This window comes from Aethalodelphis obliquidens, unplaced genomic scaffold (genome assembly GCF_003676395.1).
Source record: "Aethalodelphis obliquidens isolate GAN/ISIS:26980383/991018 unplaced genomic scaffold, ASM367639v1 scaffold61, whole genome shotgun sequence".
Classification (NCBI taxonomy): Eukaryota; Metazoa; Chordata; class Mammalia; order Artiodactyla; family Delphinidae; genus Aethalodelphis; species Aethalodelphis obliquidens.
Genome location: NW_020838005.1, coordinates 4,508,570 through 4,525,819, shown reverse-complemented (window position 1 = coordinate 4,525,819; position 17,250 = coordinate 4,508,570). Strand labels below are relative to the sequence as shown.

The 17,250-nt window shown below is 39.5% G+C and overlaps 1 protein-coding gene across 2 annotated transcripts in view; it reads right to left on the bottom strand.

The window, feature by feature from the left end:
- The window catches only part of ELP3 (elongator acetyltransferase complex subunit 3), a 113,633-nt gene that overhangs the window by 24,861 nt on the left and 71,522 nt on the right, over positions 1–17,250 (bottom strand). For both annotated transcript variants that reach the window (XM_027088083.1, XM_027088081.1), the window contains exons 11-14: positions 10,386–10,476; positions 7,792–7,857; positions 5,993–6,220; positions 4,982–5,063 (exon numbers count right to left, since the gene is read on the bottom strand). In XM_027088083.1, the coding sequence (XP_026943884.1) occupies positions 4,982–5,063; positions 5,993–6,220; positions 7,792–7,857; positions 10,386–10,476 (467 nt within the window). The remainder of the gene's footprint in view (positions 1–4,981; positions 5,064–5,992; positions 6,221–7,791; positions 7,858–10,385; positions 10,477–17,250) is intronic.

Here is a 17,250-nt window from a genome sequence, read left to right as displayed (position 1 = left end):
CTTATGACGAAGGTAGTAGGGAGAGCTTGGGGAATAGCTGTTCATCTTGATGCACAGCAATTAGCTTGGCAAACAGAAACAGGAACATGATTGGATCTGATGCCTAGCCAAAATTGCCTAAAGGAAAAAAAATCATTTTGTTGGAGGTATTAAGTGGCTCTTTAAATAGTGGCTATCAACAGTTATATTTGCCCTTTGAGAAATCACACGGGCAGTGTGACATCAGAGATCTCCAGTTTCCATGGTGATTATTAGTGATGGCATTTCAAATGTTATGGTTAAGTTCTACAGTGTAATCTTTGCACTTTACACCATATGAGAGGGAAGGAAAAAACTGCTCCATCTTAACGTTTTTAAAGGAAAGAATGCTGATCATCCAAGTAGATAAACATCATGGCTTTTAAGGAGATACGATTTGTTAATCTTAAACAGATGTGTGCTGATCGAAGCTACATGACTAAGTTGATGAAAGATACTAAAGTACTTGGACTTAAGTATTAATTAACTTAATTAACTGCTTAGATTAATTAACTGCTTAGATATTTAGCAGCAATTAACTGTTACTTCCTGCCTACACATTATAAGCTGGTTGTTCTCATACTACTGATTTACCCATTTTTATATGTAGGAAAAGATGATTTTCTTACGCTGAAGCAACTAATCCTGAGTTGAGAAATAGTCTAAGTAGGGAAAAATTTGTCTTGCTCTGCAGTTAAGGACAATCTGCAGGGTGAAGACTGAGCGAGCTGCTCTGGCCCCATCAACATCCCTCAAAGGCAGGGTGGCATCTCCTCCTTCCTCTCTCTGCCCTCTCAGTCCATGTTCCCCACACACAGGAGATACTCAATACACGTAGTGTTTTGATGTTGATGAAGTTAGCCATTTCATTTTTGCTTTGTTTAATTTTCACATTTAGAGTTGATGGTTAATTTTAAAACACACAGTTTACTTACTAAGACAATTTTATATACTTAAGCAGAATGAATAAACTTAAAAGTCACTCTGAGAAAGTGCTTCATTGGACTCTGATAAACAAGTTTTCAGTTTTCTCATGTAGCTATAAAGTTAGTCTTTTAAAAAAGATAAATCAGCTATAAAATATACAGTATGTACCTTTTATTAACAAAATATCTTGAGGTAACAGATAAAAACAATTTGGTTTTTAATATGGAAAAACAGACTATATGGAGTCTTTCTGACTATTCAAATCACATCTACTGTGTAGTTAATAATATTGTCTAGAGGCAGAATCAAAGGTTATAAATCCAAGAAAACAGAGAAAATCTGCTGGCAAGATGAAGGGAAGTCACAATGAATCAGGATGTAATTAAAAAAAAAATTCTACATAAATGCATTCCTCTTACAGTCACAGAAACCAGAATGATAAATGATCTGTCTCTCCCTTTACTCAAGCTACTAGTTATGCCAGGACAGAATACCTAGACCACCACCGTGTATGAGTTATGCAAAAGCCTACAGACCAGAACAAAGATGGATTTACAAATAAAGGACAAGGTCAGGGGAAAAAAAGTAGGACACAGGTCATAAAATATCACTACTTGGGACAGAAATGGACATGCCTCCACAAATCATGGCTAGGATTAGCTACCTACGGGAGACTTTATCATCAAATACCCCAAACTAAATGAGACTGAGATCAATTACTAATGAAATTAAAGGGTCTCTTAATATGGTTTTAGAAAAGAATCTACTTCATATGTAATCAGTACAACATAGTTGGTCTTGTTGAGAACTAAAAGAAATGAAGATATTAAGGGGCAGAATTCTAGACTGTTAGAACTGTAAAAGATAACCTAACCCACTTATTTTTAGTACAGAAATAAAGGTCCATGGAGATCAAGCAACATTATTCAAGATCACAAGGAGAGCTACTGTCAATGCAGGAATAGAATCCTAACACCCCCGTCCAAGTGTCTCTTCTTACACACCACATCTAATGAAGTCTTGTGAATAAATGCAGCACACAAGCACCAGTACTATCACAAGGAGATTTGCATTCTAAGGATCAACCTATGGAGAATAATTCACTTTTTACAAAAACCAATTAAACACACACACACACAGCACTGTACTTAAATCAGAAAGACCAAAGTCAACTGAACAAATATGGAAGAAAAAAAACAACCAAAGAACACATTATGATTAAAAAAACACTTTAAATCTGCCTTCCTTGAAGTTCTGAATAATGGACACCTCAGATGTCTGATTCAGAAACTTAAATAGAACAGTAATATATTACTAAATTAGAGAAATAAAATGCATCACACAGAGTAAATGTTCTTGGTGTTTTCATTTGAAGAGTGATCAGGTCGTCAGTCAAACAGCAAGTCAAGGTCCTAGCTGGTTTCCCCAGCACAGAGCAGTGGTGGGGAAGCTCACAGACCAGAGAGACAGGAAGTAACACAGAACTCCCTTGAGCGCCAAGAATGCATTCCAGGGCTGCTTCTGTAGAAACCCTCTGGCTAAGAGAAACCCCTGTACAGAAACCAAGAAGTCTTACTGTGACAACTAATAAGCAGAAAGGTTCTTCCCTGTTATTTTTAGCAAGTCTCTTCTTGTTATTTTAAAAGTTCTACAAGCAGATGATCTGAAATTGAGCTATTATTTAGAGTATAACAAAAGGCTAGAAAGAGGACAGACGCTGATTTCCACTTAGAAAGACACTGCTCAAAAAGCAGAAACTGAGGCTCTTACAGGCAACTGAATGTGACCTCAGGCAAGTCAGAGGCCCCTCTCTGCATGTAACATTTCTAAAAAGAGATAGATATCATGAAGGCAAATTAAATATAATGGAGAAGTGAAAGAATACAGATGCCCTGGGACTTCCCTGGTGGCGCCGTGGTTAAGAATCCGCCTGCCAATGCAGGGGACGTGGGTTCGAGCCTTGGTTGGGGAAGATCCCACATGCCACAGAGCAACTAAGCCCATGCACCACAACTACTGAGCCTGTGCTCTAGAGCCCATGAGCCACAACTACTGAGCCCATGCGCCACAACTACTGAAGCCCTTGCGCCTAGAACCCATGCTCTGCAACAAAAGAAGCCACCGCAGTGAGAAGCCCGCACACTGCAACAGAGTAGCCCCTCTCACCGCAACTAGAGAAAGCCCACGTGCAGCAACGAAGAACCAACACAGCCAAAAAAAAAAAAAAAAATTAAGAAAAAAAAAGAATACAGATGCCCTTCAGTTTTAAAACTGATCAAGTTCCCACAGATACCAGAAAATCACTTGATTGCATATCAGACTTTGGGAATGCAGGCACTGCCAGGGTCACAGAGAATATCTTTACCTTAGTGATCTGAAAGAGAATACTACATTTGGAAGAGAATACTAAAACCCTTGCTACTCAAAGTATGGTCTGAAGATAATCAGTATAGGTTATCACTGGGTGCTGGTTAGAAATCTAGGCTTTCAGGCCCCACCCCAGACCTAATGAGTCAGAATCTGCATTTTAACAAGATCTCCAGATGATTCACAAGCACATTAACGCTTGGGAAGTACTGTACTGAAAACACTGACAGTGCGTTGGCAAAAGAGGCCACTGAAATTTCGGGTAATCCACGGGTGCACATGTACAAAGAGCTCTGAGTTGGTCTGGCTCTTTCCTGGTACCAGGAAAGGCTGACTTCTGGACAACCACAGGCTAAACAAATGAGAAGTAAACATATTTTTTATTACAAATATTGGCACCAATTTGGTGAACCTCATTTAGTTCCTACTTCTTTAGTGGGATTAAAGATAACACAGAAAAAACAGAGAACAGACTTGTGGTTGCCAAGGGGGGAGGGGGAGCGGGAGGGAGAGGGATGGACTGGGAGTTTGGGGTTAGTAGATACAAACTGTTACATTCAGAATGGATAAACAACAAGGTCCTACTGTATATCACAGGTAACTATATCCAGTCTCCTGGAGTAAACCATAATGGAAAAGAGTATAAAAAAGAATGTATATATGTGTATAACTGAGTCACTTTGCTGTACAGCAGAAATTAGTACAACACTGTAAATCAACTGTACTTCAATAAAAAATACTAAAGATAACACAGAAACATAGAGCTAGCCATGTTAAAAAATGCTTATTATCTGTCTGGATAATGCCAAAAACCATAGCCAGACTGAATAATCGATTAAGTGAGCCTGGGTCATTACATTTCCGTATTTGGAATCATTGAAATCTGGGCAAAGGTACTGATCTATTGATTGGCAACAACTTACTGATTTTTTTAAAAAAAGTGTCATTTCAACTTTCATTTAATAATGCCATAGTCTAATGGGAAAACAAATGCTGGAGGGAAAATAACCTGAATCTTGATCATGGCTTTCACCATGTTAGCTTCTTATTGAGAATAGCAAAGTCTGTGAGGATATGAGTGAAAGGGTGCATATGTGTTATTTCTTGCTCCACTTACAGCAGGCCTTCCTTTACATGCCCACTTCTCCACTTACCTGATGTCCTAGGCACGGTAAGGGGAAAGCTTCCAAACAGGGGAAATCTGTTCCCCAGGAACAAAGTCACTGAAAACAATTTTTAAGGAGCAAGGAACTCTGCCTTTCAACATCTTGTACTGGCAGCTAGGTTCTGTTTTAATTTCCAGAATGATACTGACAAATCCCCACACTGACTTATGATTTTCTTAGATCCATATCATCAAATTTCATTTTTCCCAGACAGAGTAACTGGGCACAAAGCACAAGAGACCAGTGTGACAGACCACGAGGAAGACAGGATATGGATTACTGGCCTGGCCACTCAAGAGATGGAGAGCTTCTGCAAGCTCTATTCCGCCAAACTGCTTACAGGAATTTTCTTTGTGCTTGAGCACCAGCCTTTCCCTATTTGGCTCTGCCCAATTTTGAACATAATAATCATATATGGGGAAAAGAGAGGCCTGAGGTACTTTTCATTGTGGTACCAAGTTAAAGGTGTGAACGAATCATGAACTTTGCCCTCCCCCAGTTACCTGATATAACAGCTATTTTCCCAGATCCATGTTCTTCTCTAGCTATTCTTTCTGCTTCCTCCATCAGTAGCATGCCAAATCCCTGTAAGAGGCAATGGAGGGGTTAGGGAATTAAGAAGGGAAGAAGTCATTAAGAGGGGTCCATAAAACAAGAAGGGTAATATTTTGTAGCTGCTAAACTCTTTTAAGATAAGAGTGACAAAAAACCATTTACGGGGGTAAGGAAAAGTTTCACTATTCAATTATACCAGAAGCACACTGTAGCAGACTAGGAATAACTCTGCAACAAAAGCCATCAAAAGGTATTCTGTGGGTGACTAATCTAGTCACAAGCAAGGGGGTAATTGCCTCTCGACTTGTCTCTTTTTAAACAAGTTCTAGGCAATCTCCAGGTGATGAAAGTCTGGGGCATCTACCCTTGTATTATTAGTCACCCCTTCAGTTTCTAAAAGCTTTTTGAAACCAGGCAATATTCTTAAATCACCAATATGGGGGTTTATGCTACATCCACCATTAGCAGTTTTAACCTATTCTCCTGAAATTTAAAAAAGTGAGTTATTTATTTAGGTTGTTTGGGGGAGTGGAATAGTGTTCCACTACATATATCACATAGCTTGCTTGTCTTTACGAAGTGCTTTAACATTTCATAAGTGCTTTCTTTCAAATTATCATCTCCTTCGATCCCAAAATAGTTGAATCATACGAAATTGCCAGTATTAGACCATTACTGACTTTCAAAAATAGCAATTTCATACGGTTCAGTCTATTATTATATTCCACTTGACTGAGTCTCAATTTGTCTCTCCCTCCCCCTCCCTCACACCCAAAGGGGAACAATTTAAAGAGAAAACATCTCTGAACAACTGTAGTATTATACTGGTTCCTGTTTCTACACTTCCCGAATTTCCCCTCTCCTTTTCCTCTGCTCCCACCCTTGCCCCATTCTTTTTCTCTTTTCCTCCTTTGAGCAATTTCTTAATCACAGTCAAACAGAAATGGAATACAGGATACCTGATGCTGAAATTTAGTGGGATCCCGACTGCTGACGGGGACGACACTTCCATACACATGCAGCTCTCGGACTATGGACACCCCGCCGACCAATTCGAAACGGAATGTCTCCTCTGAGCACTTCCGTAATCTCAGGAGGCCAATCAAAATGTCTTGATCGGGGTCTTCATAGGATAAGAATGTCTCCCAGCCACCATTTGCAACATAATCTCTTCTTACCAATTCAACCTGTTTCATAAAAAGCCACGCAAGAACTTTTTTTTTTAAACTAGAGAACAAAGTACGTTTCTATTATTATATATGTTTATTTAGACTAATATCCACGACTAGGGATAAAGAGTAAATAACCACAAATTATGTTTCTTTTTACTTGTCTCCTCTCAATAGCACTGATTAAACGAGAGTTCATGACTTGTTCGTGGACTATAAAAAAGGAAACCAGTTTTACAATTTCATAAATATCTGAACCTCATTAACCTTGTGATTCTTACAGTTTGGCTCAGTAAATGCTTCCATGTATTTAAATCTGATCCTCCGTGAAGAGTCTCTAAGGTAAAATTATACATTATGTCACGTGTGCAGCTCTTGGGAGCACCCTGAGGCCCCAGAACTGTCAGGTACTCAATGGTTTTCTTTTCTAGTCCTTACCTCCTCCACTAAAACCTGCTTTTAGGGGAAAAAATGTGTTATTGGTTACTTATTCCTTGATGGAATTTTTTAAAAAAGTATCCCACAGGACCTTTAAAATAGTATGCCTAGTTATGAGATTAACACGTTAAAGAAAATCCAATCACCGGAGAGGTGCTTTTGGGGAAGCTTTTGTGTTAGCAGTCTACATGGGCTTTTGACTCTTGCTTCCTGCTCAAGTGTCCCTCGTACTTTGCGTAAATATAATCAATATGCATGCAGAGAAAGCTACATATGTGGGCATGGTCACACCCAGATACACTGAAAATGGGCAGACTGGACCCACAGCGAGGTGAATAAACAGACTAATACTGATATTCCTCCTCAACTTAATGTTTGCTGGATACTGGATTGCACAAGAATTTGACAGAATGACTAACTATGCTTGGGTCTACTTTTTTCCTCAAAAGATCCAAAATGTGAAAAACGTCAATCAAATAAACAATTCACTTTGAGAACAGGAATATCGATGCAGATCTACTCTAGCCTTTCTCAAATGGGCTCCTACACGACAGCTAACCCCCACAGAAAATCTGGCAAATGGCTAACACGATGTCATTCTAGGAGAGAAGTTAATTCATCACAAACACGTTGTGTGGAACCCCTGTTGATATGGCTGATCTATTCGCTTGATTACCATCAACAGGCAATAATTTAACAGTTGCACACAGAGATAAGCACATGACACTCAGCTTTACCTAAAGGTAGCCACTAGTCACATTTGGCTATTTACATTGGAATTACTTGAAATTAAATAAAATTAAAAACTAAGTTCTTCTTTGCACTAGCCACATTTCAAGTCCCATGTGACTGGTAGCTGATATCCTATTAGATGGCACAGATTATAGAACATTTCCAACACTACGGAAAGTTCTACTGGACAGTGCTGATCTACAGTGAAGTTCTAACTTGGTTTTCCTAACCTGGCTCTTCTAGAGTTGAGCCACCCTCATATCTGGCTTTCCTGGCTTGACTTCATTCTGAATTACTCTTTGCTCTTAGTTTACTCATTAACTTCTAGGGTTTGGTCCTACTGGTAAGTAGGTGTAGGCCCAGGCTTGACAAAGATTAATGAACAGGACCCAATCTCTCTATAAAATGAAGAAACTAACCTGGTATGGACGCACTTTGTGATGAATTTCTTGGATTCCAACCTCTCTGGTTCTCACGTCTCGACACTGCCAAAAAAAAAGAAAAGAAAGAAAGAAAAAAAAGAAAGAAAAAAAAGTGGGAAGGGGGGGCAAATATAAAACTGGTAACTAATTCAATTTTTATTGAAACTTCTCCACCAAATCCTGGGCTCAAAATTAAGTTTGGACATAATTTACATTGAGGTAAAAGAAATGAATTAAAAATGAAGCCATCTTTAATAAACCTGAGGATAGGGAAAAACAACCTAGAAATACATGAAGTTGGTACAGTATTGCTTTTAAAATAAGTTTAGAATCCAAAGGAGATCAATATACAATATTGAAAGTAAAGAACATACATTCTAAAATCTGAAAATCCAGAGGATATAACTGTATCTGAAAGTGCAACCCAAAACTATGTCTACCGAAGAGTAAAAACTGAATTCCTGGGCTTCCCTGGTGGCGCAGTGGCTGCGAGTCCGCCTGCCAATGCAGGGGACACAGGTTCGTGCCCCGGTCCGGGAAGATCCCACATGCTGCGGAGCGCCTGGGCCCGTGAGCCACGGCTGCTGGGCCTGCGCGTCCAGAGCCTGTGCTCCGCAACGGGAGAGGCCACAGCAGTGAGAGGCCCACATACCGCAAAAAAAAAAAAAAGAAAAAACCCAATTCCTAATTTTTTAAAACCTTCACCATTTTATGGCAGTTAACATTTTTAGCATCACCATATTTGTATCATTTTAGGAATGTCAGAAAGAGGGAAGCTAAGACTGCTGTTTTTTGCAGAGAAGGGCTCTGTGGAAGAAAGGATGCGAGGGAGGAAGGAAGGGAAGGAAGAAGAATGGAAAGAAAGAACCTTGAGCTATTTATTATACAATCTGAACCACAGTCACAGATTGGCTCTTTTAGTGTCCCTGGGAAGCACAAAGCTGCCTGTGGATGATACGGAAGCAGTGCCTGGTCTGCACGGCCAAGCTATGTGATGTAACTCTTGCTCCTATTCCACAACCCAGTGTGCAGGCTACACAGCCTGACATTTATAATTACAGTAACTATTATATGCCCTATGATATATTTTCCCCTATAGAACTGTAAAAATTATTTCCAGGATTCTAACATTTTCCATCAGTGAGAAAAGACTGCCATAGGAAATCTGATGATGTCATGCAGCTATACTACTAATAGTATATTTAGTATATATATGGATGGAATTCCATGAGAAAAGTAAGAGCTCATTATTCAGTTCTAAAAGAACTAAGCTATTTCCATGCCCCGGGAACCCATATTACATACTTTTAATGAACACTTGCATGCTTTTTTCTTTTTTTTTGGAGGGGAGGGGAATGCTTTTTAAGGCAGAGATTGGTGTGTGCTTATTTTCTAGTAAAGACACTGCCTATGTGAACTGGATGTCTTTCGGTGTGACTGCATTCCAGTCTTCAGACTCAATCCCAGTTTACCTTACGACAGGCTATCACGGGTTAAGAGGGGTACAGGGTTAAAAACAGTGCCTGGTTGATGAGGTCAGCAGGCTGAGCAGGCCGGGTGGGTCACTGGGCAGTGGTATTCTCAGGAGGAGGAGCTGGACGACAAGGACAGGCAGGGACTTGGAGGCTGAGTAGGCACACGCTCTTGTTTGGGGCTTTCATTACTGTACATACATTTGCTGTTTTTCTAGAACTGAAATTTTTTTGGGGGGAGGGTAGAATAAGCCATAATGTTCACAAATTCTCCTACGGACAAACAACTTTCTGAAAAATTTTCTCCATAATATATTGACAGAGGACAAAATGTTTTGGGTAGGTCCACAAACATGATATGCAGTCCTCTCAACGACATCTTTCGAAGTGGGGTCCATGTTTGCACTGTGCATGAGAACCTCCCACAGCTCCATCCCAGATGGAGTGAACGAGAATCTTTGAAGGCAGAGGCCAGGAATCAGTGCTCAGGCCTAGACACCCTCCTGGCCTTTTCTCTTTAGCAGCTCTGAGAAATAGCTCCTAGGGCACTGAGTTTCAAACCTTATCGTGATTTCAGAATCATCTACAGACTGTCAAACTGCAGATTCCTGGGCTCTTTCAGGGAAAGCAGAAAGGAGGTGTTTAGTAAATATTTGTGAAATAAATGAGTGAGTGAATAGACATGGGGGTGGGGCAGGGCGAGGGAGACTGGTATATCTGGGCAATAACATTGCTAATTATTTCAGTATGTAAGCCTTGTTTCTTCAACGGTTGTATTCTTCTCTAACCACTAGTCAAGAATTGAACACCCAATACTTCAAAACAAAAAAAAAAGTTTTTTTAAAAAAGGAGTTGAACACATAGTTGGCAATCTGAGAAGGCAGGAAAAACAACCATTAAATTGACAAACCTACGCTCTTTTAAAAGAAAGCAGAGGGGTGTAGGGGATAGGATGCAGACTTTGCAACCACTAGCTTCAATTTCAATGTGTTATACAGTAAGAATGGCTTCAATACATGAAAGCTTTTTGACCAAACCTGTAAGTTTGTAATGTGATAGTATCACAGGTTTTCGCGTCTCAGACTACTTTGATCTCAACAGTTATGGTCAGACTCTTACCTGTATTCCAAGGTCTTTCATTCTTGCAAATGCCAGCTCTCTCAAGTTACCATGCTCTACTCCTGAGCTGACTAAGGGCATTGGAATATCTCTGTAGGAGAAAAACATCAGCTGTTGTAAAATATAAGTCACTCTCTACAGCAGTAAAAGGCAGGGATATTTAAAAAAACAAAAAGAACAAAACCACCCCTTCCCCACCTCAAAACCGACCAGGAAAGCAGAGGTTGAATATTCTGACCCAAAAGCAAGGTTCACCGCTTTTCTACCTCCCAGTTTTCCCATCTATGAAATTATGATTTTCACCTATCACTCAGGGTTTTTCTAAGAAACATCTGATGAAAACACTATATAAGATTACAAAGTACAAAACAAATGCCCAATAACCATTAGTAATGATTTTTGGCTGAAGAAAGACATCTGTACTAAACAAAACAAGAAATAAAACTGTTTTTTACAAAGTTTTTACAAAGTCCAATTTCAGAGGAGAAATAAAAATTATTATTAACACACTGATTTATAGCTTACAAACACTTTCCCATACAGTTGCTGAATGACAAGTAACCAGGAAGCGAAAAAGCCTGGCTTAGACAACTGGTCTCAAAGAATAAATTTTTACCCATTTCCTAAAAATCTAAATTAGAAGTGACTCTGCATTCGAAGAATAAGAACTTGCCTAAAGATGAGAGTAGATAAAAATTTTTTTCCTGGCATTAATATAGTGTAAAGTGCCCAGTACCAAGGAAATGTCAAGCAAAAGTTGAAATTATGAGTTTCATTTTAGTAGCCCCCACTATCCCTTCTAGACAAAAATCAGTATCTAAAGACAGTTTAAAAAAAAACCCTAAAGTAAGAATATGCTCAGCACATCTCCAGTTTAAAGACAAATCCCCTATTTCTTTTGTCTAATATTTGGTTGATTAGAAGACTTGGAGAATATGTCATTTATCTTTTCTTCTCATTTTTGCTTTTGAATCAGCTTGAGTCTTTTCCTTCTCTTTTCACTTATCCCTCCAAATGTTAAGTAAATAAAATTAGCTAATTCATCTATTTGATTCTAATAAGATATTCCCCAATCACTCAAAAAAGTATCAAAAGCCAATTGATAAGCATTAGAAACTATACACAATAAATCTATCAGGCTCTGGAAACAACTATAAAGCACTGATAAGCCAAAATTCTTTAAGAGAAAGACATACCAAGGAGTTCAAAGTGAGAGCAACATAAAAAACATATTTTAGAGTGATTAGTTAATAGATACGGTTTACTTATACTTTCTAGTAAAATAAACTTTCTATCTTTGGAACTATAATTTCTTAAAATCAAATTCATCTTAAATCAGTAAGCAGATGAAACCGAAAGAAGGCTAGTCAACTAAAAAGTATAGTTTATTTTAACAAGAAATGCACAAACAACTGTTTTAAATATTTTACTATTTCATATTATATAAGTCAAAGTTAGTCTTCCACATGTCCCTTTTAACCCTGAAATATTTTATAAATCACTCACAAATACATACGTATAGTTTCACAACAGAGTAAAATTTTGAACACTGTTATACATCATGTGAAATTAATCTGATAAAACCAATGGCAACCACTGTTAGTGATAGGGACAAAGTAAAGGGACAAATTAGGCAATTAAATAGTTAATCCCACTAGGGGATTGTAAGTAAAGAAAAAAGTATGGGAGACCCCTGTAAGTTAATGGTCATTCAAGAAAGCAGGTTTGCTTAACCACAAAGCCAAGCAGGCCTGCTTAGCAACAAAACCCATGCATGAGACAAGCCCTAAAACAATAAAAACAAGGGTGACATGAGACCTACATCCTGCCCAGTGAGCTCAGTAAGTTAATGATCCCTAGGACATGCTCTCTGCACACATAAAAAACAGTACTTTATGGAAAGGTGACATTTCAAAGTGAAAGACCTGAAATAATTTTTCCATAGTGCCATGACAGTCCTGGCTTGACCATGTAGGGACAAGAAAACTCCCGTGCCCAATCTGGAGGAGGAGCTGATGATGGAAGCACGACGTCTACTCAAGAATGAGGAAGAAGGTGGTCTTTTCACCCTCCCCACTTTTCCTTTGATTACAAAACTGTAGCCCACTAAGTTCTCAGGGCGCAGCACCTTCTTGCCCAGCCGCTTGTAAGCCTCACAAGCATCCTATTCTATTCTAATAAATCACTGCTTATCTATCACTTTGACTCTCGCTGAATTCTTTCTGTGCTGAGACATAAAAGACCGGGCTCCTTGGGGCCCCCCTGAAACGACACTTATCGGTTTCGGCAGTACCCATTACACGAGATACATCTGATTCTTGTTATTCATGGCAGTGAAGTCCTATAATGTGCCATGAACACTGAATTAGCAAACAGTGAAGCACTGCTCCTATGGAAAATGCAGGGTTAGGTTCCTGTGAGCCTTTAGTCCATTTTCTCCAACTGATCAACATGTAACCTTGCTTTATGTGGGTTTCCAGCTAAAAACACTTTATTTAACACAGAATTGATTCGGTAACATTGCACTTGTGGCCAATAGCACTATAATTCATGCTGCAATGAAGCTTATCTAACACATTCATTTTCTTTGTAAGACACATCACAGCCTTCTTGTACTTAGGAACACTAGATAGACAGCACCTCGGCACTACATGTGGGGGCTATTTTAAACAGCAAAATCAACAAAAAGCATAAAAATGTGAAAAATATGTTATTAAATGGACTGTGAAAGGACACTTGTTACAGTATGAGAGCTGAAACAAGTACACTGCATCATGCCAATATCCTGTTCCTCACCAAGCCTCCAACTACCAGTCTAGCATCCACCGATGACTCCTTCTGTATCACCGTCCCTATAATAGACATCAATGGTGATTATCTACTTCTACCATCCCTTCTGCATTTATTAGTTGAGCTTGTATATTAAGGAAGAATGTTATAAATAAATGTTATAAATAAATGTTCATTTATTTATAAATGCATAGATTTCTATTTTATTCAATGAGCTGTAATCTGATATTAACAGTATTTATTTTGTTGCTTACATTAGATTTGGTCAGTGGGCATGCATTCAGGCTGGCTTTGGGGTCCTTTTGACATGTTCCCACCATTCTTTGAATATTTCTTTACTTTCTGGAACAACATGATGTTACACGTTGATCTTATATGTTTGCTGCCCCAGTCCTAGAATTGGCCACTTATCCAAGCATCGCTGATTCCTTTTAGTGGAGGGTGGTATTTAGAAACCAAGATCTGAGCACTCATTGTGCTCATTACTATTGAGGTATCATTGCCTCTAGACCCTTTCAGTGTACACAACTAAGAAATTTATGTATGTATACACATATGTGTATATATATTTATATTCATATATTCAAATATATAAACATTATAACCGTTTCTACATACAAATTTAAAAAGCTGTGAAATCATGCTGGTAATTACAATTCTAATCCAGTGCCTCAGTGTTCTTTTCAGCTTTCTACCCTTCAATGTCTGTAAATCCCTTTGGACAGTGAGAAACCTGGCTTCCTTATCTTTAGTATATTTATTTGCTTGCTAAATCAAACAACTTATTTGCTCAATACAACCAATCTCCCAACTACTCTTGGTGACACCTCTGCACTCACTATTACTCTACATTTCTTCAGATGCCAAGCATGCTGCTCTCAACACCTCTGTGGCACTGCTCTGGAGGTGATGGGAAGGGGAGATGAAGGGAAAGGAAGATGGGCTCTACAAGTATTGTTAATAATGAACCGGTCCTTGGGCTTCCCTGGTGGCGCAGTGGTTGGGAGTCCGCCTGCCGATGCAGGGGACGCGGGTTCACGCCCCGGTCCGGGAAGATCCCACATGCCGTGTGAGCGGCTGGGCCCGTGAGCCATGGCCGCTGAGCCTGCGCGTCCGGAGCCTGTTGCTCCGCAACGGGAGAGGCCACTGCAGTGAGAGGCCCGTGTACCACAAAAAAACCAAAAAAAACAGTTTGCCACAAATAAACAATACAGTAATAATGAACCAGTCCTTTTTTTTTTTAACATCTTTATTGGAGTATAATTGCTTTACGATGGTGTGTTAGTTTCTGCTTTATAACAAAGTGAATCAGCTATACACATACATATATCCCCATATCTCCTCCCTCTTGCGTCTCCCTCCCACCCTCCCTATCCCACCCCTCTAGGTGGTCACAAAGCACCAAGCTGATCTCCCTGTGCTATGCGGCTGCTTCCCACTAGCTATCTGTTTTACATTTGGTAGTACAAGTAAGTACATGCCACTCTCTCACTTTGTTCCAGCTTACCCTTCCCCCTCCCCGTGTCCTCAAGTCCATTCTCTATGTCTGCGTCTTTATTCCTGTCCTGCCCCTAGGTTCTTCAGAATCATTTTTTTTTTAGATTCCATATATATGTGTTAGCATACAGTATTTATTTTTCTCTTTCTGCCTTGCTTCACTCTGTCCATCCACCTCACTACAAATAACTCACTTTCGTTTCTTTTTATGGCTGAGTAATATTCCACTGTATATATGTGCCACATCTTCTTTATCCATTCATCTGTCAATGGACACTTAGGTTACTTCCATGTCCTGGCTACTGTAAACAGAGCTGCAATGAACATTGTGGTACATGACTCTTTTTTGAATTATGGGTTTCTCCGGGTATATGCCCAGTAGTAGGATTGCTGGGTCATATGGTAGTTCTATTTATAGTTTTTTTTTTTTTTTTGCGGTACACGGGCCTCTCACTGCCGTGGCCTCACCCACTGTGGAGCACAGGCTCCAGATGCACAGGCTCACCGGCCATGACTCATGGGCCTAGCCGCTCCGCTGCATGTGGGATCTTCCAGAACCAGGGCACAAACCCGTGTCCCCTGCATCGGCAGGCGGACTCTCAACCACTGTGCCACCAGGGAAGCCCTATTTTTAGTTTTTTAAGGAACTTCCAAACTGTTCTCCATAGTAGCTGTATCAGTTCACATTCCCACCAACAGTGCAAGAGGGTTCCCTTTTCTCCACACCCTCTCCAGCATTTACTGTTTGTATATTTTCTGATGATGGCCATTCTGACTGGTGTGAGGTGATACTTCATTGTAGTTTTGATTTGCATTTCTCTAATGATTAGTGATGTTGAGCATCCTTTCATGTGTTTGTTAACAATCTGTATATCTTTTTTGGAGAAATGTCTATTTAGGTCTTCTGCCCATTTTGGATTGCGTTGTTTGTTTTTTGATATTGAGCTGTATGAGCTGCTGGTATATTTTGGAGAAGAATCCTTTGTCAGTTGCTTCATTTGCAAATATTTTCTTCCATTCTGAGGGTGGTCTTTTCGCCTTGTTTATGGTTTCCTTTGCTGTGCAAAAGCTCTTAAGTTTCATTAGGTCCCATTTGTTTATTTTTGTTTTTATTTCCATTTCTCTAGGAGGTGGGTCAAAAAGGATCTTGCTGTGATTTATGTCATAGAGTGCTCTGCCTATGTTTTTCCTCTAAGAGTTTTATAGTGTCTGGCCTTACATTTAAATTTAATCCTTTTTTTTTTTTTTTTGGCGGTACGCGGGCCTCTCACTGTTGTGGCCTCTCCCGTTGCGGAGCACAGGCTCCGGACACGCACGCTCAGCGGCCATGGCTCATGGGCCTAGCCGCTCTGTGGCATGTGGGATCTTCCCGGACTGGGGCACGAACCCGTGTCCCCTGCATCGGCAGGGGGACTCTCAACCACTGCACCACCAGGGAAGCCCCTTTAATCCATCTTGAGTTTATTTTTGTGTATGGTGTTAGGGAATGTTCTAATTTCATTCTTTTACATGTAGCTGTCCAGTTTTCCCAGCACCATTTATTGAACAAGCTGTCCTTTTTCCATTGTATATTCTTGCCTCCTTTGTCACAGATACAGTGACCATATGTGCGTGGGTTTATCTCTGGGCTTTGTATCCTGTTCCATTGATCTATCTTTCTGTTTTTGTGCCAGTACCATACTGTCTTGATTACTGTAGCTTTGTAGTATAGTCTGAAGTCAGGTAGCCTGATTCCTCCAGCTCTGTTTTTCTTTCTCAAGATTGCTTTGGCTATTCGGGGTCTTTTGCATTTCCATACAAATTGTAAAATTTTCTGTTCTAGTTCTGTGAAAAATGCCTTTGGTAGCTTGACAGGGATTGCACTGAATCTGTAGATTGCTTTGGGTAGTATAGTCATTTTCACAATGTTGATTCTTCCAAACTAAGAATATGGTATATCTCTCCATCTGTTTGTATCATCTTTAATTTCTTTCATCAGTGTCTTATAGTTTTTTGCGTACAGGTCTTCTGTCTCCTTAGGTAGGTTTATTCCTAGATATTTTATTCTTTTTGTTGCAGTGGTAAATGGGAGTGTTTTCTTGATTTTTCTTTCAGATTTTTCATCACTAGTGTATAGGAAATGCCAGAGATTTCTGTGCATTAATCTTGTATCCTGCTACTTTACTGAATTCATTGATTAGCTCTAGTAGTTTTCTGGTAGCATCTTTAGGATTCTCTATGCATAGTATCATGTCATCTGCAAACAGTGACAGCTTTACTTCTTTTCCGATTTGCATTCCTTTTATTTATTTTTCTTCTCTGATTGCTGTGGCTAAAACTTCCAAAACTATGTTGAACAATAGTGCTGAGAGTGGACAACCTTGTCTTGTTCCTGGTCTTAGAGGAAATGGTTTCAGTTTTTCACCATTGAGAACCATGTTGGCTGTGGGTTTGTCATATATGGCCTTTATTATGTTGAGGTAAGTTCCTTCTATGCCTACTTTCTGCAGGGTTTTTATCATAAATGGGTGTTGAATTTTGTCGAAAGCTTTTTCTGCATCTACTGAGATGATCATATGGTTTTTCTCCTTCGGTTTGT